This window comes from Nyctibius grandis, chromosome 2 (assembly GCF_013368605.1).
Source record: "Nyctibius grandis isolate bNycGra1 chromosome 2, bNycGra1.pri, whole genome shotgun sequence".
NCBI lineage: Eukaryota > Metazoa > Chordata > Aves > Nyctibiiformes > Nyctibiidae > Nyctibius > Nyctibius grandis.
In genome coordinates, this window is record NC_090659.1 from 43940156 (window position 1) to 43966317 (window position 26162).

Consider the following 26162-nt stretch of genomic DNA (forward strand, 5'->3'; position numbering starts at 1 on the left):
TTAAAAATTTGTAACTTTATTATTCTTTTAGTTAAAATCTGTAATTTTTTAGATACTTGTTTCAAGCATCTGGGTATCTTACAATGTTATGTTGTTACATCAGTCAAAAGACAGCACATTATGTCCCAGTGTAGGTAGAGAATAACTGAGTGACATCCAAAGACATAGTGCTAGTTTCTGAGAATCAGTTTGTGCTGGAAGAGGCTTGCATAAAGCGCTGTCCAGAACATACAGTATTTGAGGTAAAAAAACAGTAGTAGCAGTGATTTTAAAATCTTGACAGAAACTGCAGTATTAAGTATCCTCTAAAACAGAAAGAATTGCACATTGGTGGATATCTAATAATCATACTGAACAACTGCTGGAGGAAAAATATAAGACATCATAGTGAAACCACGCTCAGGCTGCTCAAGTCAAGACAGAAATCTCATAACTAAGCTCATTATCTGGAGTAAGTGCTGTGGTACAAGAAGCTTCCACTGAATTCTGTTCAAAAGTCAAGATTACCTGCTGACTGGTAGCAGCTGACAAAGAATTATTTTCGTGAATTCTTCATTCAAATTACTTTCTCCAGACATTTTTCAAAATTTGGATGTCCAAAAAACCTTTGACACACAGAATGCTAATGAAGTATTCCAAATCATTAATCTGAAAATTGATAGTGTGTTTAACCTTTAAATAGCAGGAAGAACAACTGCAAACAAAGAAATAACTATGCAAAGTTACTTTAAAAGTGAAAAGTAGAAATTTTATAAAAGCAGGAGCCTGGAATTTTATGCACTGTCAAAGAATACTGAGTATTCATTTGGTTTATTTTAAAATTTGAGGAAAAAGGTGAGTTATGCTTCCTTACACGATTGAATTTTGTTTTTATTGTAAAGACTATAGTATGTGTAGATTAGCGTCTGAAATATATGACAATAGTTTTTGTGCCACTGTTAGAAAAAGCATGTCTTTGCCAGAATCTGAGACAAGCAAAACATTACAAATGGTGTTAAACTTTGGGGTGAACAGCTGAAAGTAAGTAGGAATTTGTGTCCTTTGTTTTTATTAGAAAGAAAACTTGGAAGAACTGTGCAGGTATTAAGCCAATTAGAACTACAAAAAATGATAGTTTGGGGGTGTGCTAATATCCAGTATTTCAGCTGGAAATTGAGTCTTGCGGGGCATAGAAAATTTCAAACCTTTTTCATTAAGGTTCTTATGAGCCTATCATTTGGAACAAATACATTTGAGGAAACGGAAAGTAGAAGTTTACTGAATGTGACTAATGAGTGTATGTTCAAACAATGCAAAAATCCCTCAAAATCCTCAATTAAACCTAAACAACAAAAGGACACATCACAGGATGTTCTCTTAAAGATGATCAGCAGGGACTCTTAATTAAATTTATTCATAAGAAAATCTCTAGAAGTCTATTTTCTGTTTTCACATGGACCTGTTCTAGGTTAAAGTATTTCAGAGAAATCCAGCAGCCTGCCAGTTTGGACCTCTACGCAAAAACCAAACTTCATTTCACGGTGCTCCAGTCAGGACAAATGCTTAAGTTTTAGGAAAGCAATGGGAATAGTTTCTTGCCTTGATATGCAATATGGATGCAGAGATCTTCAGCTATTCTCCAGATAACAGTAAGTGATGGATAAGGGAAAGGACCTTTACTCTTTCCTCCTAATTTCCAGCTTTAAGGAATGCATGTGTGTGGCATAGTGAAAAGTAGGCTTTACCCTTTTGAAGTGCTATAATCTGCTAAAATCTCCTTCCTACTGAAAACAAGAATAGAGAAGGATCTCCTGGGGTTGCAGATGACATGAATACATTTTAACTGTTCCTTATATAGGACTTAAATGGAGAGACCAGAATTGTTTTGATGAAAGGTTGCTTCAGGTCTGTTACTCAATTAATACAAAATCATTTTTGGCTACTAAACTCTGTTCAGTCATGAATAAAGAAATTCAAATAATCAATGTTTTCTGGGGGTTTTGTTCATTTGTTTGTTTGTTTGGGGAATTTTGTTTTTTTTTGGTTTTTTTTAATAAGGAATGTTTCACTGGATTGGTGTACAGGAGGTCTGGCTTGTCCCCTCCATGCTGCAGCCATTCCTGCCTTTTAGTCTGCAATCTAAACCAGGAGAAAGGGAAGTGCAAATAAGAAAAAAAAAAAAAAAAACCCCACAGAAAAAAAAAGAAGAGAAGGTCTCCATTTCAATTTAACCAATTGGACTAGGAAGTTGGGTTTATGTTCTTACTATGATTAGGAATAAGATAAACATTTTTTTTAAAAAAAAGTCAGGATTTAATTATTTTTTTCCCTTTATTTGTCTCTATCTCCCAGAATAAGTAGGGGGTAGGGGAACCCTGGTAGGGAGTGGAGCACTGCAAGTCCCAGCGTATAAATAGCTCTGCCTGAGCCTAACAATAACTCTGCTGCCACTGTCACAGTGCAGAGCAAAGGCAAGAAAATACTGTAACAGTATTTGTCATGCTTGTCAGGAGAAACACTTTCCTACCTAAAATATTGTTAGCAGAAATGTGTATCAGTTGATTAGGTCAATTTTCTTGAGCTTGATATAAACACTTCTGTGGTGTCTGTTCAAGCTGGAAATGCTCTTCTCCCCTTCAGCAGTTACATTATTTCACACTTACCAAATAATATGCCCATACTGTGTCACCCAAATTCAGCTGCAGCTGCTCTGATATGAGGATCAAGATAGCAAATTAAAATACTTAATGAGATAGTTTATGTAAATGACACTTGATGCTTGTTGTGCTTCCTCCAGCTGTTGTGGTTTAAACACTGAACACAAACTAGGGATTTGGGAGACCTCTTGGGATACCTCCACGAAATGGGCAAGATCAGGCAGAAGGAGAGAAAAAAAACCACAAGGGGGCAAATGAAGAGTGAAGATGATGCTCACAAAGCAAGTTAGGAAGCAGGGGAAACAAAATATCTTCAATAATCATGTAGATTAAAAGATCGTAATGGACTTCATCAAGAAACAGTAATAAGTGACAAAGATGTTTGATATAGTGCAAAATGGTATGTCTTCTTGTTAATCAGAAGAAAACCAGGAGTAGAGAAAAGCCAAAAAGTACTTAAAAAAAAAAAAAAACGAAAACCAAAAAAACACTTGTAAGATAAGAGACTTCTCTAGAGAGAGCAGTGGAAGTAAAGGAAATTGTGAGACTGAAAAACAGAAAAGACAAATGACAGGGAAACCCTTATGAGGGTCAGAGTTTGTTACAGCTTCTGCAGCTGCAGAAGGGAAAGACACACAAGGGTTTGATCAATTAAGAGGGTCAAAAGGAGTTTCACTATCAGTGAGAACAGAAGCTCAGAAATGGGGAGGGAAAGGTGAATAAACAGATGGGAAATGGATGAAAACAGGGTAAAAGGACATAGTTCAGAGGGGAGAAAGGGGCTGCTCTTTGTCCAGCAAAAATGTGATGTAAGTAACCTGAAGACTCACAAGATATTACTGAAGGAAAAGTGAATTTTCTCCCATGAGCTACATATTCTGAGTTAGATACCTGATGCTATTTAAGTTTTTCATGGGATTGTGTAGATGAACGAGTGGAGAACAGACATAATTCCACATCATGCTGACACTTCAGTGTTTTTCATGCATGGTGACCCTCCAAATCAGAAAAGTGGTCTGCAGCACTTGCCTTCAACTGTTGAGGAAATCTCAAGAAAAAGCTTTGCTGTAGACTATAACATGCAAATGTGTAAAAATCAGTAGAAAATATGTCTATGTATCCATGGATACTTGTTACTTACTGTCACAATTTCTGTACAATTTCTCTGATAGACTACATTGCCACCGCCTGTTGCTATTAAGACAAAGGCTGGTGGCAAGGAACGAGGTTTAATGAGACGTAATGAAGAAAGTGATTTTGGGGAAGGACATCTATACCTCCACATTAAGAGCTGCCCCAATCACCAACAACACTTACCTGATAGATAACAGACAAGGTAAATGACTGTTTTAATCTTGTGTTAAAAGGAAAATTGAACAAGTGAAGCAAGTGGCACTTTCTTAATTAGATTTTAAAGAACTTTATGCCAGTGTAACTCAAATCAGGGTCTGTACCTCATCCATGTTTTTCTTTTCTGACCATTCTTGTCAGTTCTTTCACAACACTGATGCATGGATAATAATTTTAATTTTAAATTCAAGGTACTGAGTAGGATTTATTGCTCATCGCTATGTTGCTACTTAGTATGCAATTTGACAATTTGGTCACCTCACCTAATTTAGGATCACCCCAATGTGGAGGTCTTTATGTAAGCTATTTACCAGCCTATACTGATCTGCTTCTTACCTTTGTCAGAAGTCTATTCAGGGTTGTTTCGGTTGAGAAGAATTCTGCTTGTTTCTCTTTTGATGAGACTGATTAGCTCAGGTTAGCTCAGCCATAGGTGTTTACACTGTAGACCTCTAAGTGTTGTCATCACCATCCTCAGAATTTGCTAAAAATCTGAGGTGTCACAAGCCTTGAGGGCACTAAAGAGCCTCACTGGCCCTGCCCAGTCCTAGGGTGGACCCCCATCCATGTACCCTGCCCATGGACCAGGATTCCCATTTGTCACCGTTTAAGGCTGAGCGGGCAGTTAAACGGACGGCAGATGCTCTCTGTTAAAATTCTCCTTCCCCAGAGGGGAAAGGGAAGGAGAAAAGGGAGAGAGACTTACGGGTTGGAAAGTTAGAACAGTTTCAATAAACAATAACAAAAAAGCTAGAGTATAATAAATAATGAACTGTGTACAAAACGCTATGGAGCTCCCCCCGATGATGACTACATCACCGCTGACACTGCAGGGCAGGCGCTGGGCAGTCCAGAACCAGACGCAGCAGCAGATGGGAACCGGGTTCAGGAGCGATGGCAGGAGTGCAGGCAAAGTCCTCCCAGGACGTCGGCCATAGGGGAAGAAAGCACGACACTCGTGGTCCCCCAGCTTTATACTGAGTATGACATGGGTGGGAGGGAATACCCTGTTGGTCAGTTCAGGTCACCTGTCCTGTCCGCCCCTCCCCGCAGGTGTGGCACTCTACAGCCCCTTCCTCTGTGGGACAAAGACACCCAACAGGGATCCTAGTTCCCATGGCAATAGGCCGTGTAGTCAACTTCAGACAAGAGGTCACTTAAAAGAAATTTAACTGAAAAGTCTGTCCTAGTGCAGATAAGGACACCATTTCAGGTCAGCCTGAGGCCATCAGTTCCTGCCCGAGTGGTGCTGCGGGACTGCCAGTTCCCAGCCCTGTCTCTGGATGGCCCTAGGTTGTAGCCTTTCTTCAAGCTCTGTCTGTGCTCCCATCTCCTCCTGCTCCTGACTGGACTCTCCAGATGGACCTTGAACCTGAATCACCTCTTTGCCTATTTGGGGACTATTGGTGGACCCTGTTATCAGCACCCAGTTCTGCTCACTCTGCTTGGGTGCTGGAAGACGTTGCTCTGTCAGTAAAAGCACGACCAGTGCTGGGGTCACTTACAGTTTTGTTGGAGTCGCTTTTAGAGTGAAACGTCACCCCAAGTTAGAGAGTTGAACTTCTTGTCTCTCCAGCATTTTCTAGTCCATCTTTAATTTTGCCTTCTAAGATCAAATATCTATCTACAAGGTGCTGGTGCTTATGAAAGACCCCACAGTGTTCATAGATAGTGGGTTAATCATCTCCTCCTCTCAAGTGTATATAAAACCTACATATTTAATTGATGTGGCCAGAAAATAGAGAGGTTTGTCTTCCTTGTTCATATATGTTACTTCTGTACACTTTTTTAACGAGTCTTACTCATCCTTAATGATCATTCAATGACCTTTGAAATATAATCACTAGCTACAGTACATCTGCATTGACTCTGCTTATGTGATGTCTGTAACTTTCTCATATTAATGTATGCAGTTTCCTCTGTTCCAGTTGTAGCAAATAAGAACAAAAGCTCATTTCAGATATTTCAAATGAATTTTCTTTTTGTCTTCTAATTCATCCCCCTGCCACTGCACAATTGTTCTCCACAATGTATTTTTTAAGAGCTCTCTTGATGGATGGTGTCTTCTATTTTAACTTTTGTGCTACTATCATTCATTTTCTTTATGGCAGAAGACAAAGACATTTTATTGGCACACTCCTTTCACTTAGTGTTTTATCTACTAACTTTTTCAAATACAAATCCTTCACGAACTTTTGCTGGAGTTTAAATACAGAATTTGGCGCAGATGACTGTCTCAGAGTTCATTTGGGTTGCCCTATCCCTCAATTACCTGTTGTATTGTCTATTCTAAATTCCATTTCTACACCTTTTGTAGAGTTGTGGTCCACTGAAGTGAATATTAAAATCCCTGTGAATTTACTGAGAGGATGATTTCATCTTGTGTGCCTTCAGTTCAATAAAGTATTTCTACCTTAGCTTAAGAATACAAATAATAACCTCATGCTTAAATTTAGCAAAGTACAATGTAATCTGTGGCTGAAGCTGCTGTGTGCTCAACTAATTGTTTAAGCAAGGATCTCCATATTCTTCTCAACTCCCATCAAATCTCCTACTTCAAACTATTTGATAAAAAAAAAGAGTAAATTATTTTTTTCAGCTATCTGTGCTGTTGTTTAATAAAACAGTTATTAAAAAGGCTTTTATTTCTCTGCTACACCGATACTGATAGATACACCGTGAGTGATTTATTTAATGTTGTTTGAAGGTCTATAGGAAGAAGACACCTGAATCAAGTTTTACCAAGTCTAAGACAAGTGTCCTGTTCACTGGACAACTCTACCTTGTAGAAAAATTAGTGTTTAGCATTTAGACCTTAGCTCCCTGAAGAATAAACTCATGCCTGCTTAGCAACATCCTCTAACTCCAAACATAAATTCCTCAGTTACTCGAGTTCCCATTCGTAAAATCTTGTTGCCTTTTCTTCTTCTGACATATACCTGGATATGTAACGACATACTACATATGATATCCAGGTAAGTCCAGGTTTTTTTGAGCTATATGGTGCATGGACCTGCGTGCAGTATTTGAACAAAGCCCTTCGCACCTCTTGGGCCTGCTGGAGAGATTCAGCAGCATAGAATAGTTCTACACAACGTCCGGAGTGCTCAGCTGAGATGTAATCAGCCCTGGAGTGAGTTCATCTCAAACTAGAAGAAAGCAGCAATGGAGCTGGGAAATTCCAGTCATTGTCCTTCATTCTCTGCATCATATCTCCTTAGACTTTTATATGTAAAAAAGACAAAATTGCTAGGACTTCAGGCAGTGTTTGAATTCTCTCCTAAAAATGACTGTAATCCAAATCCTGACTTAAAACTTCTAGCCAGTCATTTTCATGGACCATGAAGGGTGGGGTTTTTTTGAGTTTTTTCCCCGTAATGTATGAGTGGCAAAGTGAATTCTAACTTTTTTTTTTTCCCCCTCCAATCTCTGAAGCACAGTTGAAGGATGGTAGGTAGACCACTGCTGTGAATGAGGTGGTAGAAACAATGTTTATTCACTTTGGCTTGATCTCCTATTTTTAACTAACTATATAATTCAATGCAATAATTCTAGTATGCTCCAAAGTATCTTTGAAGAGGGCACTTATGTCACAAACTTAATCCAACCTTTATCATTATTTATTGTGGCTCTATTACGGCTCTGTTACACAAGACTGTTACAAAGATGAGTTAAAGACAGCCTCATCCTTGAGCATGAAATCCTACATCTTTTTACTGGTCTAAGAGTATGTACCAGTAGATTATGGTTTAGTTTAATGGCTTTAACCCATTATTTTAGGAAGTAATACAAACAGAAAGAATATAAACCAGCTTGCAGTCTAAAGTCATTCAGTTACATGTTGTACTTCCTCAAAACTACTGAAACTGCTTTTGGCATTACATGACAAGATATAAATTTTATATATGCCCTCCCTCCTCACTGCAGTTAAGAGTGATGACAGCACTCAAAGGATATTGTGAAATACAATCATCTGCATATTGGTAGTTGTTTCTTGGCTTTTGAATCTTACATTCAATTTTTAATTCATAGTTCTGCAAACTCAGTCTTCATCTCTCAATTTTAGCTGATTTCTTTGCTAAAATACTCATTAAATACTGTGACAATAATAATAGTAACAGGAAACACCAGGAAATGTTTTCCTATTATATTTGCTACTGTGGCTTCTTCTTCTGTGCATTTTTTATGCTAAAGGCAAATAAACATACACACATTCCTCATCTGTTGCAAAGGAAAAGAAAATGGATTACATAAATGATTTTCTGTGGTAAACCAGGTTTGTTTTAACATTCAGCAGTGGTTTGCAGTAATCCATTCTGCTTCATACTGTAGTGCATTGCATGCCGACAGACGTTTACCACAACCTCATTCTAGTGATTAATTAAAACCTACTAATTCAGGCAATATGTTTACATGGTTGCTTAACTTCCTCTTCCAAAGATGTCTCTAACTGTCTGTCATTCACGCTGAATGTGCCCAAGCTTAAACTCTATTTCTTTACTAATACTGAGTCAGTATTCCTAACTGAAGTCTTGGCACTTAGGCTGTGTAGACATAAAAAGGAACCTGAAATTCAGTTAGGATTAGAGATTAGGAAATGTCCCAATCAAACTGCAGTCAAATGGAAGTCAAGCCAGGCAGACGGAGTTTGTACACGTTTTCCCTATCACCCATATCCTCACCTTCACTTGGGAAGGTTTTCCTATCTTGCTGAATCTCACAGGTCTGTCTAGTTTTAACTTCAGAACTTCGGATCACTGCTTTATTCTTGTCTATCTATCTAACATCAAAAGACCAAAAACTTAAATGTAAAAAAGGTTGTCTGCTTCTACAACCATCTCCCCAGGAACAGATCAAAATTTATCAGAGGAGGAATAAGATTCCCCTACACAGACATATTACACAGCCATGTAGGTCCTCAGATGACCAAAGAACGCAGATAATTTAAGCCTTCCTGAAGGTTCTACTCTCCCTGCCCGAGACACAATATGTTCTCATACACCTTGTCAGAATAGGCAGCAACTGAAATACAAAATCTAATGATGAATAGTGGTAAGGATATATCTGAGTTCAATTTAGTCCACAAAGTGAAGAAATTGCTTGAAATTGGTTAGGAAAGACCAAGTATAATTGTCATGGGAACTTTCTCTTGCATGTCTAGGCAGAGACTGCATCGATGGGCTCAGCCAAGCACTGAGGTTCACATGCTGATGAGGTACAAACCTGTTGCTGGCTCTTTCATGCCATGGCAATAACCCCTCTCTATGAAAGAATTAGTATTTATTTATCAAGTTTGACAACACGAAGAAATATTTACTGGGGAATACTCAGACAGTTGTGCATGTAGACACTGTCCTTGCTCGTTGTAAACATTTGCCAACATCCTAAGTTTGCAGAGTACCCACTAATGGCATAATCCTTTGCAGAATTCAAATAATTTATACTTACATTTTTCACTGGATTACAAGATAACAATTTATAAAGTTTTTCATGTCTCAGTCGTGTTAAAAAGACACAGTAATACGTTGACTTTTGCATATTTTTGATCTTCAAAATACGAACACTTCTCATGGTTACTTAAAATTGGATTAAATTTTTTGGAAGATACATACTCAAAAATATTCTGTGAAACACGAGTAGTACATTTACTTTTCTTTAGTTCAACCTGCTAGCTGCTAAACATTCAAATATACTTCTCAGAACTTGGTTCTATTTATTTTTTTTGGCCAAAACTTAGCATGCCCTAACTATTTAAAAGCACTGGCAGAAATTAAAACACTTCCTACTGGAGACCTGAAATATTTTGGCATATTAAAAGAGAGAAAAAAGAGGCCTTTGATAATGCTTAGGAGCTACAGGCATTGTATTTAGTAGCAAGTTCCAAAATCCAGTTAAAGCATTTCCCAGAACCTCCTCTTGATTATTACAGCCTCATTGTGAACACTAGCATGGTTTTCAAAGCCAGTCTTTCTTTTTTGCCACTACATAGTCCTTGTGTTTGGAGCTACTTGCCATTCTTGAGATTCTCAGAACTTCTAAATGACCTAGCAGCTCTTCTAGGGCAGAGCTGAATGAACTGAAGCAGATGAACGAACAGCCTGTATTCTTTTTTTTGCATTTCCCAGTTGCTTTTCTATCCACTGACTGATTACGTTTCCATTGACCGTGAAACTAAACTCAGACATTTGCGTTCAGTACTTACTCTTGTGCTAAGATAAGCCTATTAATGGACTTTGCAAGATTTTCAGAAGGATAAACCTGCCAACTGTCAAAGTATGATATTCAATAGAATAATTTGAGTTGTAAAAAAACCTGTAAATGTTGCTAATTTTGATAAACTCAAATGTCATAATCCCAGTATTTCAAGTATCATAATCCATGAGCAAAGAAAATTGCCTGGTGTTTAATTCCTTTTTTAATTCAGAAGGTGAAGATTAATGTGCATTATTTTTTAGTATCAGGCAAAATGTAAGTGAATTAAAGACAGATGAAGAAGAAAATGGTGTTAGCTTATTTTCTGTGGCTGAGAAAGAGAAGGAGCGTAGAGGAAAGAGATTCTTTTCCTCACATCTCTCTAGAAAGATAAGGCTCAAATTTTGAAGTGATGGTTAAGAAGAGAATTACATAGCACACATCTTCTAAATGCTCCTTCAAAGAGCTGACGAAGGGGAAAGTATATTGTGAATGCAGTAACTGACCTAATATATCTTAACGAAGATGTGTATTGATTTGGTTATGAGGAATACTTAGTCTCTCTATATATAAATGTAAAATGGCAATTTTACATTTATATATTTACACTCTGAAGTTTCTGACCTTCCCTGGATGATGTGAGAAACACCCCTCCTTAAGTCAGACTTTAGAAGCTTGCAAGCAAGGGAAAGGTGTGCAAGCACTATAAATTTCACATACACTAAATTTACATGTTTTATATATAGCCTAAAAGTGAAAAATTAAACCAAAGATTTTTTTTTTTCAGACTGAAGCACAGTGGAAATCTAACAATGCCAAAGATAGTTACTAAGTGCAATGATGGAGGCAACCCTTTATTTAGAATAGATTGTACTTTAAATAAATAAATAACATTTTCCTTAGCAGTTGTAAGCTTTCTCCTCTATGAATTTCTAGCTCTTTGCTGCTAGAGCAACGTTTTGAATTAAATGTTTGAAATAATTTCTTCTCCAGGGAAAAAAGGCCAAAAAAAAAAGCATTGCATTATATTTCTGCTTTGCTTGTGTTCATTTTTACATACTAAAATATCACTTAACAGTAGCAGAAATAGTGACTGTGGATGGACTCTGAGATTAACTGTAAAGAGCAAGCTGTGGTGGAAGGCTAGAAGACAGTAATATTCTAACTAGTAATGATGTAGTGCACTTTTTGAACTCAACAGTTGCTTCATATAGAGCTGCTGAGATATCAGAATAAAAAACAACAATACTCGGTTTTCCACGAGTACCCACAAAAATGTAGATAGCATCAGGTGTGTACAGCTGTAATGCAAGTATATTTATCTTTATACAACAATAACACATGGAACAGAGATAAACATGGGCAAACCTTTAGCAGGCTGCAATAAATATCTTTAAAAATATGATTGCATTTTCTACATGTGTCATGGTTTAAGGCTGGGCTGGCTATTAAACCAGTGGCAGATGCTCTCTATTAACCCTCCTCCCGCTGGCCCCAGAAGGGGAAGGAAAAGAGAAAAGGGAGAGAGACTTACGGGTTGGAAAGTTAAAACAGTTTTAATGAACTATAATAATGAAAAAGAGTATAATAATAATAATAATGGAAATAATTAAATATATATAAATATACACAAAACCAAGATCGAGCTCCCCCGATGTCATCCACGTCACCCACAGCACTGCAGGGCAGGCTCCAGGAAGGCCCAGGCTGGGCCCAGCAACGGACAGGAACTGGATTCAGGGATGCACGGATTGGGATCAGGGGCAGCAGGAAAACGAACAGAGTCCTCTTCGGACACCGGCAATAGCAGAAAGAGAGCGAGACCCTCGTGATCCCCTGCTTTATACTGAGAATGACGTGTATGGGATGGAATACCTTCGTTGGTCAATTTTGGGTCACCTGCCCTGTCCGCTCCTCCCTGCAGGTGTGACCCCCCTTCGGCTCTTCACTCGTAAGCAGTGAGGAATTTAGCAGTGACCTTGGTTTCTCTAAGAATAAGTACAGCAAGAGCCTTTCTGCATAACAACCCTACCGGTTCCTCAGTGATAACTATAAACTTCGAGCATTATCAGTCCTGGAAGCAGACACTGTCTGCGAAACATGCAGTTAGTTTCAGAAAGTGCAGTTACTTAGAAGAGACTTAGCTGAAAGTAAAAATCACTGAAAGGAAAATTGGTCTGTTTTAGGCCAAACCAGGACAACACGGAAAAGGCATTTTTGAAGATCTGAGATTGGACAAGTAGGAAAGACGAAGGTGTTGAGCACTCCCAGGGGATGGGTACAAAAGAGAGTAGAGCGGAATATCTGGCTATTGCCTGCTCTCACACTATAGTGTAGGCTGACAAGGTAGTATATCAAAAACCCTTCCACACAAAAATCAGCCCAGTGTTATGAAAATGTTATTGTCAGGTTCTGAGTGGTCTTTCTCTTTTGATTGCCTTGGAGAAAGAATAAAGGGAGAATGATAATCTACATTGTTGCTCCTCAGGTAAATACAATAGACTAGTCCCTCATTATTGCTCCCCTTCATTTCCCATTAAACTGTCCTTCAGTGAATAACAAAGTTGACCCTTTCCTCAGACAAGTGGTACTTCATCTTGCAAATGTGTATGTTTGAGAAAAACAGCTTCTCTCCCTGCCTGGAGCATTGCCTACTTCTCACCATGACACGGAATAATTTCATCCATCCTTAGATGCAAAATGGTACTAGATAACCACATCTTCCGATTGCTTGGTTCTTCCTTTGATTACATATCAAATGCAAGACATATAGGCAAAGCAGTGGTAAATAAATGTTATATGTAATATTTTCCCTTTTCCTAGTTTAAAGTCCAAGACAGGTACAGAGTCAGCCTACAGATGACCAAGAAGTCAAAGTTTCGAACTCATTTTCAGTTTGCACATTAACTATTAAGCAAGTCCTTTCCCAAGGCACTTAAACCAAAAAGTGCTACACCAAAGCTTGTCTTGGATCATCATTTTGAAGCTAAACACAAGCTATCACTTTGAGTGTCTACTGAGATGAAACAAATTTGTGTTTGACTTCATTCAGCACAAAGATTTTTATAGAAAGGGAAACAGGCTTTGCTTAATGTGAATGTTGCTACCTGAAAGAGCAAGCTGTGAGTTAAAAAGGAGCAAATCAATGGGAAATGCTTTTTTCCTTGGCGTACAAAGTGGAATTATATCATTCATAAAAAGCATGGAAAGGGACCCTTGAATACTATATTCATTTATTGGATAATTATGACTTTGACACAGTGATTCTCCTATACTTTGATATCCCAATAATAAAAATGGCCAGGCTGACACCATACTTGTGCTGTATGCTATCCTATAACCTGTACATTTTTAGAAAGATGTTACAGTTAATCTTGACTACTTTATTCTGTAACACAGATTCTCTCTCAGGCAAGTTTAAAAAAAAATAGTTTCAGACACCAGAGATCTCAGTATTGTATTGATATGTAACATTAATGCATAGCAACAAATTAATGTCAAACAGTAAAATGGTGAATAGGTGCATTCTAACAAAAAAAAAGTGAAAAAGAAGGAAAAAGACTAGATAGTTTAAACGATTTGTTACTATAGCCCAAGGCTTTTTTCTGATTCTTTTCAAGCTGCAATAAAAAGTATATGAAATATTTAAAATGTGAACAGGCAAGTTTACTTACTGTTTCCTTCATGCCAGCGCACTGCATTTAAATATGCATTACAGTAATGGAAGAGAAATTCATGCTTGGATCGGGTAACTTTTCCTTGAAGTAAGGGCATCAGATCATGTCCATCAATAATTCTGAGTAAGAAAGCATTTCAAATTCAGAACAATAACACAAACCTCACTTTACTGAGAAGATATTATAGCTCTGCATTTCCACTACTTAAAAAAATAAATCTGAATGGCCATCTCCATTTGGTCAATTCAGAGGAAAACCTTCAGGTGCTCTTCCCCTTTGATTTTTACTTTATTTAAGGAAACACTAATTTTACATTTTGCTATTAGGAATGGTTGTTTCCTCAACCCACTTTTTTCTTTTTTTTTTTCTGAGAAAGTGACCAGACATATGTGAATAAATTGCTGCAACACAGTCCTCTATGTATACCTGCTCAAGCTGTTTGGGAGTAGTCTGGCCAAAGTAACCCTAAAACAAGAGAAATATATGCTGTGCTGCATTAGCATCCCCAGAAGTAATGGTAAGAACTCGGTCCAGCAAATTACATATGCCAGAATTTAAGACAGAACTAGTAATTTCAAAGTTGAAAATTGACTATGTTTTAATATGTTTATCAACTACACACGCATACCCACATATATATATATAAATTCTCTAAATGCTGCTGGACAATTCTGATCATGCTTTGAAGGAGTCAGTCAATTTACATCAAAATGGAGTTATAAAATAAGCAAGGCATTTAAATGTTTCCGTAAATTAAGCCTTTGAATTGCTGGAACCAGCTGGCAGGCGATAAATCACAATCTGCATTTTTGACCTGGTGTGAATTATAAATTTTACAGGAAGTTTTACAGGAAATTACATTTTGCTGATATACATATCAGCAGGTAATTCTTTTTTAAGCATTTTGAGCAACATCTCATAAAAACTTTTTTGAAACTTTTTAAAAGCATAAAAATGTCTATGTTAATTTTCATTACCACGTAAAACTCTTCACGTTAGTGTAACTACTACAAGATAGGTACTAACTTCATTTTTTTAAGCCATGAGCTATGTATGATTATGAAATTCTTGGCCGCAATTGTATGCAACAGCACCATTCTGTGTAGGACTCTTCTCAAAGGACTGGCAGGAAAACATCCTGGAATTCCTAAAGCTATGTTGTCCAGTAACTCTGCTTTCTGGGTGCATCCCCATCTGTGGGGGTTTGTTGAATTAGGGTCTTTCCCACTTTCAATTTGTTGTGTTTTCTTGCCTAATGCACTCTTGCCTTGCCCCTGCTGAGAGCAGGACAGATGCATGTCTGTGGTACACTTTGTGTTCTACAGCTTGTTGATGGGGAAAAGGGTGTCTCCAGTACTCTCGCATTCCCACAACTGCTGGTTTCAGGTGGATATATGAGACTTCTTTCTAATGACTTATTTTTCTTCTTTAATTAGGAGCACCTCCTCCTTTCTTTTTTTTTAACTTGCTTCCTCTCAGTGACTGAATCCTAATCATAGTAATTTCTCTTATTACTCAGGAAGAATTCAGTGAAGTAATAGGAATTCAGCTGCTGGATCAAAAATGCTTCAAGCTAGTCCATGACCTACCATAAAGCAGTAATTATGGCATCTAGTCTACACACAAGAATCTGAGTGGAGCAACCTGCAAGTGGAAGTTACACAAGAATACTGGGACGAAAATAAAACATCGGTGCTTAGTCTTCACTTAAGCAATATGAAAACAAAGTGCATAAGATCTGCCCACATTCCGATCAATCCAAACTGCTTAGGCTCGACAGAGTTAATGCTTGTAGCAGATCCCTCAGGACCAACCTGACTGATTTTTCATGTGTTACACATGTCCTGCTCTGCCATTTCCTTTAAGTACTCAATGAATCATCATTAGCAGAGTGTCTCTGCTCACCACTGGTTTTCCCCACGCAAATTCTGGATGCTTTGTGTTCAAAAGCTGTTTGTGTATGGTAGATGTGTTCAAAGCATATGCATATCAGCAGGTTTCTCCACTTATTGGATTTGGATGGCAACAGAGCTTAGGTGGAGGCACCTTGCTGCTGAGACTGGGTATCTCCTGAACAAGACAAAGCACTGGGACATAGGAGTGTCCATAAAGCATCTTATGAATTTTAGAACTCCAGTGGATTTTCTTATCAGGCTGTAAAACTCTGTAAGGGATTATTTTCACTAACTTGGTAGAGAACAAAAAAACCTATCAGAAAAGCCTAGCTGGCATTTTGATGTGTTTTGTTATACTAAGCAGGCCAAGGTTGAGCTCGTAAAGTTTAAAATAATTTAAACTTGCAGCTCCTTTTTCTACCATGTTCATTCATGCAGAACAGAGCCTTTTTTGATACCTTCATTTTTGATTTTAGTAAATAATTCTAGGCCTGATTTGACAGTATGCTGCTCTTGGTGGTATTCTCTTATCTTCTTCTGGCTTGTTGCTTTTTCTGCAAGTTAAGCTGTATTTACATGCAATATATGTAAAATATATCAATATGTCAATATGAAAAAAGACAACATACTACTGTATGTAATGACAAAAAAGTGCTTTTAAAATCTATTTTTTTCTTTTCATTCTCACTTCTACCTTAATAGACATCACCAGAATAAAACACTAATGAGACTTTCTCTAAAACAGAGATAACTACAGAGAATACCTGTCAGAGGGTAACTGTGCCTTGGCAAGTTTGGCTATGGTAGGAAATATATCCATGTTACTTGTTGGCTCATCAATATAGGCACCAGCCTGTATCACTCCAGGCCAACGGAGAAGCCCTGGCACACGAATACCTCCTTCCCAGTTCATTGATTTTCCACCTGAAAAATGAAAGTTTTGTTTGCTAAGAAATCGATTTCTTCTTAGAACTGCCCCCCCCCCCAAGATTCAGTTTCCAAATATTAAGCATTCTGTCTAGCTAGAATCTTTTATTAAATGTATTTATTTTATTTTTAATTTGCTAGGTTTAGATTTTCTACCTGCAATCAGCACCTTTCTCACAGTAAATCTACTAATATGTATTAGACAGAGCTTATAAAATGTATTTCGTTTACGAACAAGATTAAATAACAGCTGTAGGAGATAAAAAGGCACATTATTTCTACCATTACTTAATATATGATTGACATAACTTTGTATGAAGAGCTATCACGAATACTGTTATTAATGTCTTACACAGTCATGTGACTTTGACAGCACTTCAGGTTGATCTTTGAAATTAATATATCAGTTGGAAAAAAATATTTCTGGTAAATAGATGGGGTTTGGATGGGGTTAAGTATGGTCTGGGCTGGGCATTTACAACTAAATGGAGATTGTTTTATATAACAGAAATGTCTGAAAGGAGGAATTTGTGTGTTGAACCCCTGTCATTAACTGAATCAAACAGCAATTCATGGTTCAAACAAAACTACTATGAGCCTATTTTTCCTGTATCTCCCTTTTCAAGTAAAAAAACCCACAGAAGAACAAAATATTACAACAAAGTACTTCAATAGTTCTGTATCCTCAGCCTCTTAGACCTTCAAAACACCACATAGACATCAATATCTTCACTGTCAAACCCAGGCCTTGCCATACATGCTGTCTACCTTACTGACTCCTCAATGATATTTTCTATTTCAGCATTGGGCGATTCAGAATCCACCTGTTTTTCTACAAGTTTTTCACTGCTCAATAAGGTTTTTCTACAGGGTTTTTCACTGTTCATAAACTTAAGTGGCAACTTCAAGAGAGAAAACTCTCTTTTGCATAGATCTTTACCCATTATATAGATATACATTATTGTGGCTGAAAAAACTTGAGCTCATGATTTTTGTTATATCAGATTTTTGCTTACATTTTTCATGGGTTTTATCAGAATTCATAATGTTGAATAGTCACGGACACATAATTATCTAGTTTGACATCAGAAAACTTAGACTTTCTGATATCCAACATTACATCAAGCAACAATCTTTGCTTAAGTTGTTTTTGGAAAGCAGTGCCAAGTTCAGATCTCAACAAGATTGTCTTCTATAGCAGTCTTAAAAATTTACTCTTGTCACTGTGCCAAATGCAATTCCATTCTCACGATAAAGCACGTGGCTACTTATTCTAAAAGTCAGGAATGAGATGCATGGATTATTTTTGTTTACATTCTTGCAACAAATATGGTTTTCAAAACAAAAATCTAAAGAAAATGTAGATTTAAGTTTATAAAGGTGTTATTTGGTGAGGTTTAAAACACCTGTCACCTAGCAGAAAGCAGTGTTCACCCAACCGTATGGTGATCAGTTGTTAATACGGTTGGGTCAAGACCAGTGTAGATGTCAACAGACTGTGTGCATCTTCTCTAGAAAAGATTACTCCATCCATGTACAATAGTCATTAGGATTTTAAAAGATTGCTGACGATTACATGTTACCTAGCAGGAAAGTGTCAAGATTAATATCCTGACCGAGCTAAGGTTCACAGAAAATCCTGTTGAGCAGGAATAGTTAAATGTTAATAAAAACACAAGGAAAGTATAAGGACATAAAAATACAGATATCCTCAAATTAAGATGCTTTTCAGTGAACAGTTATGCTGGTGAGATGATTTAATTCATGAGCCGGATCCTAGTTCTGTGTACACATCACAGAATCACAGAATGGTTAGGGTTGGAAGGGACCTCTGGAGACCATCCAGTCCAACCCCCTGCCAAAGCACATTCACCTAGAGCACATTGCACATGGTCGTGTCCAGGTGGGTTTTGAATATCTCCAGAGAAGGAGACTCCACAACCTCCCTGGGCAGCCTGCTCTGACACACTCTACAGTAAAGAAGTTTTTCCTTATATTGAGATGGAACTTCCCACATTTCAGTTTGTGCCCATTGTCCCTTGTCTTGTCTCTGGGCACCACTTTCCTACACATGTTGCAGTTCTTAAAAACTAGATATTGGATCACTTTCACATCTCCTAGGTTCACAGTACAATTTTTTTCTATTACTACAGAACAGGACAGAAAACTTGCACATTATCCAGGCACAAAGGGAGCACTCACCAAATTCTTCCTCCCTGCTGTGAGGTACAAAAAAGCAAAATGGACTCCACAGCAGGGCTATCTCCTTGCTTATGTCTATGAAGAAGTGATTGCTGTTTTCCTTTCAAAAGACTAATTGAAGCATATTTTTTTGATATCTCTGGAGGTTGGGAATTGCAGGGAACTGGGACAGAAACTACAGTTCTTTGAGGAAGACTGTCTTCTATTATCTATGACTACGTGATGTTCATCCTTATTAGAACTATGTTTAGTGACATCACTAGAGTTGCTTAATCTCATTATATGATTACAAATCCCTTGATATAATGGTCTTTAAAACTCTAGCTGTTAAACATTGTTCAAGCTATCTGCATTCTTTCTTTCCTTGAAAACTAAATCAAGGTTTCACTACTAATGCTTGAAACATGAAGCAAATATCCATGTCAGGATCTGACTCATTAGTTTTGTATTTTGCTTGGACTTGACAACACTGAAACATAGAAAAGGCAGCAACTTAGTAGTCTGTATGGTTGGCAAACTCTTTGCAGCCTAGCTATATATTATTATTGTTCTTTTAAGTTCGTCTAAAAATGTTTTTAAAACAGCATAAAACGCCCCGGGCTGTACTTCCATGGTTAGCTATCTATGCTTTCTGAGTAGTTGCACCCTTCAGTGTTATATTGAACAATAGCCTATATTCACCTTTCCTGAGAAATCTGCAGGAGAACGCAAAGTACAGACATAACTCTCTGCAGTCATCCACAAAATGATGTTAAATTTCCATTTTAACTTAATTTCCAATCTTATCTAAAAGAATATTTTTTTCTCCCTCTGGTTTAAATTGACTGCTATTACCTATCTCTGGGAATAGAGCTTTTACAAAGGATGATATATAAAGGGGAACTCTGTGGTATATCACTATTAATATTTTGAATGATGAATGATGAAAACTATTTAAAATAACTTTCTTAGATCACTTGGATTATAACCATACTAACTTTCCTTCCTTCTTATATTCTTCTAAAAACAAAGCTTCCAAACCCAATTTATTCTCTTGAATGACAGAAAAATACAAGGAAATTAATTATTCTACCCATCCATAGTAGACTTCATGCTGCAAATATTGACATTCAAAACTGGTTACTGTTGCTTACCTTATGAAATGATCAAACAACAATTTATTTGAATGGCAAGCTCAGTCTTTATTTTACCAATTTTTAATCTGTTTCATGTACTGCTTTTGTTAATTTTCAACCCGAGCTGTTCTTGTACAGGTGAATGTAATAGACATAGCTCATTTGAACATCTTCTCATCTGATCTTTCTTCCAGTCAAATGAAATGGTCTCTCAGGATATTTTCTGTTTCAGTCAAAATTACAAGATGGGTTGATTATTTAAAAATCTGGATCACTTCAGAAAGAAGATAAAAATAGAGTACATTTGAAAAAAAAGGTCAATTCCTGCTCTCATTAAAGTAAAAAGTGAAACTCCAACTAATATCACTACCTATGCAGTAACATAGTTCCTGAGGCCAAAGTAATGGTCAGCTTGATTTCCCTGTGGCTTACAGATAGGAAAAGGTTTACTAATAGCTGCAAGAAACACTGCTAAATGACCTTATCACTTCAGTATATGAAATTGTATAAAAATAATAAATTTCAATAAAATATTGGATAATTGATTCCTCCAGTCCTTGTTTAGCTCTCACAGATCTGTAATAGATTTAAAAAATTAGACTCTAAGCCCTTAAGAAAGATTCATCATTATTTTTCATGGATACAACAAAATACGTATGAATCTACCTATTTCTAAGGCACAAAGCACTTAAAATGAATGTTGTTTAAATGGTTTGCCATTATCAGCATTTGACTCCATTTCCATTAGCAGCAGAACTCATGACTCACTCCAGCAGCACGACAGTAGCCAAGTGTCTGTATGCATTGTGCTAAATGCTTCATAAATGCAAAGAGAGACAATGTTTCTAATGTGCAGGTCCAAGGTACAGGCAAAATATATTTAGCTATGTATCCAAAAGAAGCTGACAGTAAGAGTATTAAGAGATGCAAGGAGAACCCATAGAAAGTCCCATATGTGACACAGTAGGATAGATATCAACAAGTGATAACAAGGGAAGACTTTCACTGCATATGTACCAGTGAAATAGTATAATGAGAAAAAGTGTGGAGAAGTTTTTAATGCCTTCACTGTTTACTGCTATAAAGTATGTAACAGGAGAGACACATTTTATAACACACTGAAGCTAACTCAAGAAATGAGTCACTAAACAACTAAATAAAAACTACCACAAAATAATTAGATGCAATATCTCAGGGTATCAAAGAATATAATGGCATCCTTTAGACCAGTCATCTTAAGCTGCTTCTTTATTCAACTGAGAGAATACTCTCTTCATTTATTTATTCTATTCATCTTATTCTAAAGTACAGATCTAAATATTTCAGAAAAATTAAACTTATTTCTGTTTCTAAAGGAAAGCTAAGGTGACTAGCTCAAATGGACACACTTAAATTGCAGATGTCATACTAATGAGAAAGCTAGTGAAAAACACCTAAGCAGAAGACAGCACAGATATCCAGGATATCACATACAAAAACAGTATCTCAAAGTTCCATACATTTTAACAGAGAAATGTCATAGAACAGAGAAAAAAAAAATGCTAGAAAAATTACATAGAAAGTTTTAAGAAGATACTTCAGTTAAACACAATAGTTTCCATATTTCAATCTGATAATGTCAATATGAACAGGATAAAAAGGACCATAATTTATGTAAGTCATAATAACTTACATGTTACAAATAACTTAGAGTTTATAACTTATACATCTTATATGATTTATATGCCAATATATGAAAAAGCGTTGAGTGGTCTGGCATGAATGATAAAGACTAAATAGGTAAATACATAGAAACAAAGATTTTTAAAAAAAATATATAATGAACTGGAAGTTTCCAAAGGACCCAAAGGACCCATTGGCCCAGTAAGTCCACAGGAACTACCAGGACTCTGAAAGAAACTGATCATTTCTCTGACAAGTTTTTTGGCTACTTTGCACTAAGTAGCCAGGAAAAATATATTATCGTGTATGTACCCAGGAGTCCTTCAGGAGTTCAGGTAGGAAGGTCTTGAGTTGTTGGGAAGAAATTCTTACCGAAATAGCCACTGTTTTCTTATTTAGGAGGTTGTATCTAGATTTAAGCCTTTGAAAGATCTTTGACAAGGACCTTTGGGAAAAGTTTCTGGAACATTAATCAGGGGTTAGGAGACAAAAGGTTGTCATGAATCAAAACCTGACTAACAGGCAGGAAACAGAGATAAAACAAACAGCATATGACACTTTGCAAAAAAGTCAATAGTAAGCTATCTTGATGCTACTTTGTATTATGTTCCTTGTTATTTTAATATATTTACTTCATTTTTGGAAGGGAATTGAGCTGTGGAATTGAAAAATCCACATATGACACAAAGTATCACAGGTTGATCAAATTCAGAAGAAAAGATAATGGACAACACCAAGTTGCGTGAACAGGAATCAAGATGCAAGTTCAAATTCTGTAAAAATATTTGCAGTACAATGAACATCAGAGAACAAATAACTGAACTAGGGTCTATGGTCTTAGTTATTCACACCATAACCTTCACTGCATACTTAAGAAAAAGGACCTACGCAAAGACTAATGCTTAATGCACATCTGTAATCAATAAGATACAAAGGCAACAGGATTCTACAGGATGAAATGGATAATATTAAAAAGTAAGTATATAAACTTACTTCATGGCAAAATCCAAAAGGCAATACTTGTCATTTTAAAATAATATATTGCACAATTACAGAATCGCAGAATGGTTAGGGTTGGAAGTGACCTCTGGAGATCATCTAGTCCAAGCCCCTGCCAAAGCAGGTTCACCTAGAGCACTTTGCACAGGGTCGCATCCAGGCAGGTTTTGAATATCTCCAGAGAAGGAGACTCCACAACCTCCCTGGGCAGCCTGCTCCAGTGCTCTTTCACCCTCAAAGTAAAGCAGCTTTTCCTTATATTGAGATGGAACTTCCCATATTTCAGTTTGTGCCTGTTGCCCCTTGTCCTTTCACTGAGCACCACTGAGAAGAGTTTGGCCCCATCCTCTTGATATCCACCCTTAAGGTATTTGTAAGTGTTGATAAGATCTCCCCTCAGTCTTCTCTTCTCCAGCCTAAACAGACACAGCTCTCTCAGCCTCTCCTCATAAGAGAGATGCTCCAGTCATCCGATCATCTTTGTAGCCCTCTGCTGGACTCACTCCGGTAGTTCCTTGTCTTTCTTGAACTGCAGGGCCCAGAACTGCACACAGTACTCCAGGTGTGGCCTCACTAGGGCAGTGTAGAGGGGGAGGATAACTTCCCTTGATCTGCTAGCCACACTCTTCCTCATGCACCTCAGGATACCATTGGCCTTCTTGGTCACAAGGGCACATTGCTGGCTCACAGTGAACTTGTTGTCCACCAGGACTCCCAGGTCCTTCTCTGCAGAGCTGCTTTCCAGCAGGTCAACCCCCAGCCTATACTGGTGCATGGGGTTATTCCTCCCTAGGTGCAGGACTCTACACTTGCCTTCATTGAACTTCATTAGGTTCCCCTCCGCCCAACTCTCTAGCCTGTCCAGGTCTTGCTAAATGGCAGCACAATCTTCTGGTGTAGAAATAGTTCACAGAAGAAAATAACAAGAAATCAGGGACAAGGAAAAACTCATCAGTTAAGACTGCTGAGAGACACTGAGGAGACAACTCTTTTCAGATTTAAAGGGAAAGAAACACAATAAAAGTATACAAAACAAAGGTAAGATATAGTAAGCTTTCCCTCCTTTATCCTATATCAATGGGGAAACTATTAAACTTCAAGGAGATGTTCCATGAATTTTGCAACTGCCCCATTTCAAAATAGGAAATGAAAGCACCGTGTTCTCTATATTGTGGGTTTTGTTGCCAAAGGATTTAGGCTATGCTAAGAATTTAGAAAGAATTTAGAAAGACTCGAAGTAGAATTTCATCTTTATATGATGAAAATTTATATAACTAATGCTAAAACTCTTTGTAGAATCTAAATTTTCAGGATTCACATCTTAAACCCAGGTCATACTATTTAAGATTAGGAAGAGATCTTCTTAGGGATCTTCTTTATTCACTATACAGCTCCTGCATCTTGCTCCAAGGCTTCTGATCCTGATAACTGTCAGAAAATGGTCGATGGAAAGAGAGGCCATGATTTTGATCCATCACTCCAATATTCACAGAATCATAGAATTATTTAGGTTGGAAAAGACCTTTAAGATTATCAAGTCCAACACTGCCAAGTCCACCAATAAGCCATGTGGCCCTAAATGCCACATCTACATGTCTTTTAAATACCTCCAGGGATGGTGACTCCACCACTTCCCTGGGCAGCCTGTTCCAATGCTTGATAACCCTTTTGGTGAAGAAATTTTTCCTAGTATCCAATCGAAACCTCCCCTGGCACAACCTGAGGCCATTTCCTCTCATCCTACCGCTTGTTACCTGGGAGAAGAGACTGACACCCACTCCACTACAACCTCCTTTCAGGTAGTTGTAGAGAGTGATAAGGTCTCCCCTGAGCCTCCTTTTCTCCAGGCTAAACAACCCCAGTTCCCTCAGCCGCTCCTCATAAGACTTGTGCTCTAGACCCTTCACCAGCTTCGTTGCCCTTCTTTGGACTCACTCTTTCTTGTACTGAGGGGACCAAAACTGAACACAGTATGTGATGTGCAGCCTCACCAGTGCCGAGTACAGGGGGATGTTCTCTTCCCTAGTCTTGGTGGCCACATGGTTTCTGATACAAGCCAGGATGCTGTTGGCCTTCTTGGCCACCTGGGCACTCTGCCGGCTCATATTAAGCCAGCTGTTGACCAGTCACTCTTCCCTGAGTCTGTAGCATTGCATGGGGTTGTTGCAACTCAAGTGCAGGATCCAGCACTTGGCCTTGTTGAATCTCATACAATTGGCCTTGGCCCATCAATCCAGCCTGTCGAGATCCCTCTGCAGAGCCTTCCTACCCTCCAGCAGATCAACACTCCTGCCCAACTTGGTGTTGTCTGCAAACTTACACAGGGTGCACTTGATCCCCTCGTCCAGATCATTGATAAAGATACTAAACAGAACTGGCCCCAATACTGAGCCCTGGGGAACATCACTTGTGACTGGCCACCAACTGGATTTAACTCCATTCACCACAACCCTTTGTGCCGGGCCAGACAGTTTTTTACCTAGTGACAAGTACACCCATCCTAGCCATGAGAAGCCAGTTTCTCCAGGAGAATGCTGTGTGAAACGGTGTCAAAGACTTTACTAAAATCTAGCTAGACAACATCCACAGCCTTGCCCTCATTCACTAAGCAGATCACCTTGTCACAGAAAGACACCAAGTGTAAATGGCTTTTAAAAAAGGATATTGAAGAGAGAAACCAGACCGTGTCTGACAGCAACTATGAAACACTATGTAAGCTCTGGTTTCTAATTTCAAGGGCTATCCAAATTTATGGTGACTGTTCCACAGTCAGAATCCAGAGTAATAAAAGCTTCAAATAGCAATTTCCTCTTTTTGCATTCAGTCTTGCAGTGTTAGCCTAACTCTCCAAACTCCTCTTAAATTTTATTATTGGTGCTCATCAAGACCAATTAGTGAGTTCAAATTGTGGAGATCTGTTGAGAGCTTTTGATTTTAGAGCAGAACCAATTACTGCTGAGCATATTGCTCCAGCTCTGACAAGAGGGTTAAGTGGCTTGATTCATATTCACGTTCATGCAGTGCTCATATACCAAAAGGGAAGCAGCAGAGATTTTCTAGCTGAGACAGGGAAAAAGGACATGTATGTCACCCAGTTTGTAAACTACTCAACAGATGAAACAAATTCCTAGTGCATGCACACATGAGCACAATCAGCATAAAGATCGTCCTTCTGCTTTGTGAAGCACATTGCTACCATCAGTGCCTGAGACTTGGAGTTTCACAGGTCTGGTTTTCATTAAATCTACCAGAGATGTACAGACCTCTACAAATTTCATTGTACATGACTGCTAATATAAACAAATTCCTATGTATGCAAATTGCTAATTATGCAATTAATTGATCACTTCCACTTCTGCCCTTTTTGAAAATGATGCATAAATATACCTGTTAAATTGAAGACTGGTATGGAGATGCTAGAGTGGAAGATAAAACAGGTTTCATTGTATTTTAAAATGGTAAAAGTATATTCAACTGAACGCATAGGTCTTTTAATTTCTTTTTATT

The 26162-nt window shown here is 37.8% G+C and overlaps 1 protein-coding gene across 5 annotated transcripts in view; it reads right to left on the minus strand.

The window, feature by feature from the left end:
* STS (steroid sulfatase) overlaps nt 1–26162 on the minus strand; it is a 121420-nt gene that overhangs the window by 14573 nt on the left and 80685 nt on the right. For all 5 annotated transcript variants that reach the window (XM_068419627.1, XM_068419636.1, XM_068419609.1 and 2 more), the window contains 2 exons: nt 16515–16674; nt 13853–13974 (listed from right to left, as the gene is read on the minus strand). In XM_068419627.1, the coding sequence (XP_068275728.1) occupies nt 13853–13974; nt 16515–16674 (282 nt within the window). The remainder of the gene's footprint in view (nt 1–13852; nt 13975–16514; nt 16675–26162) is intronic.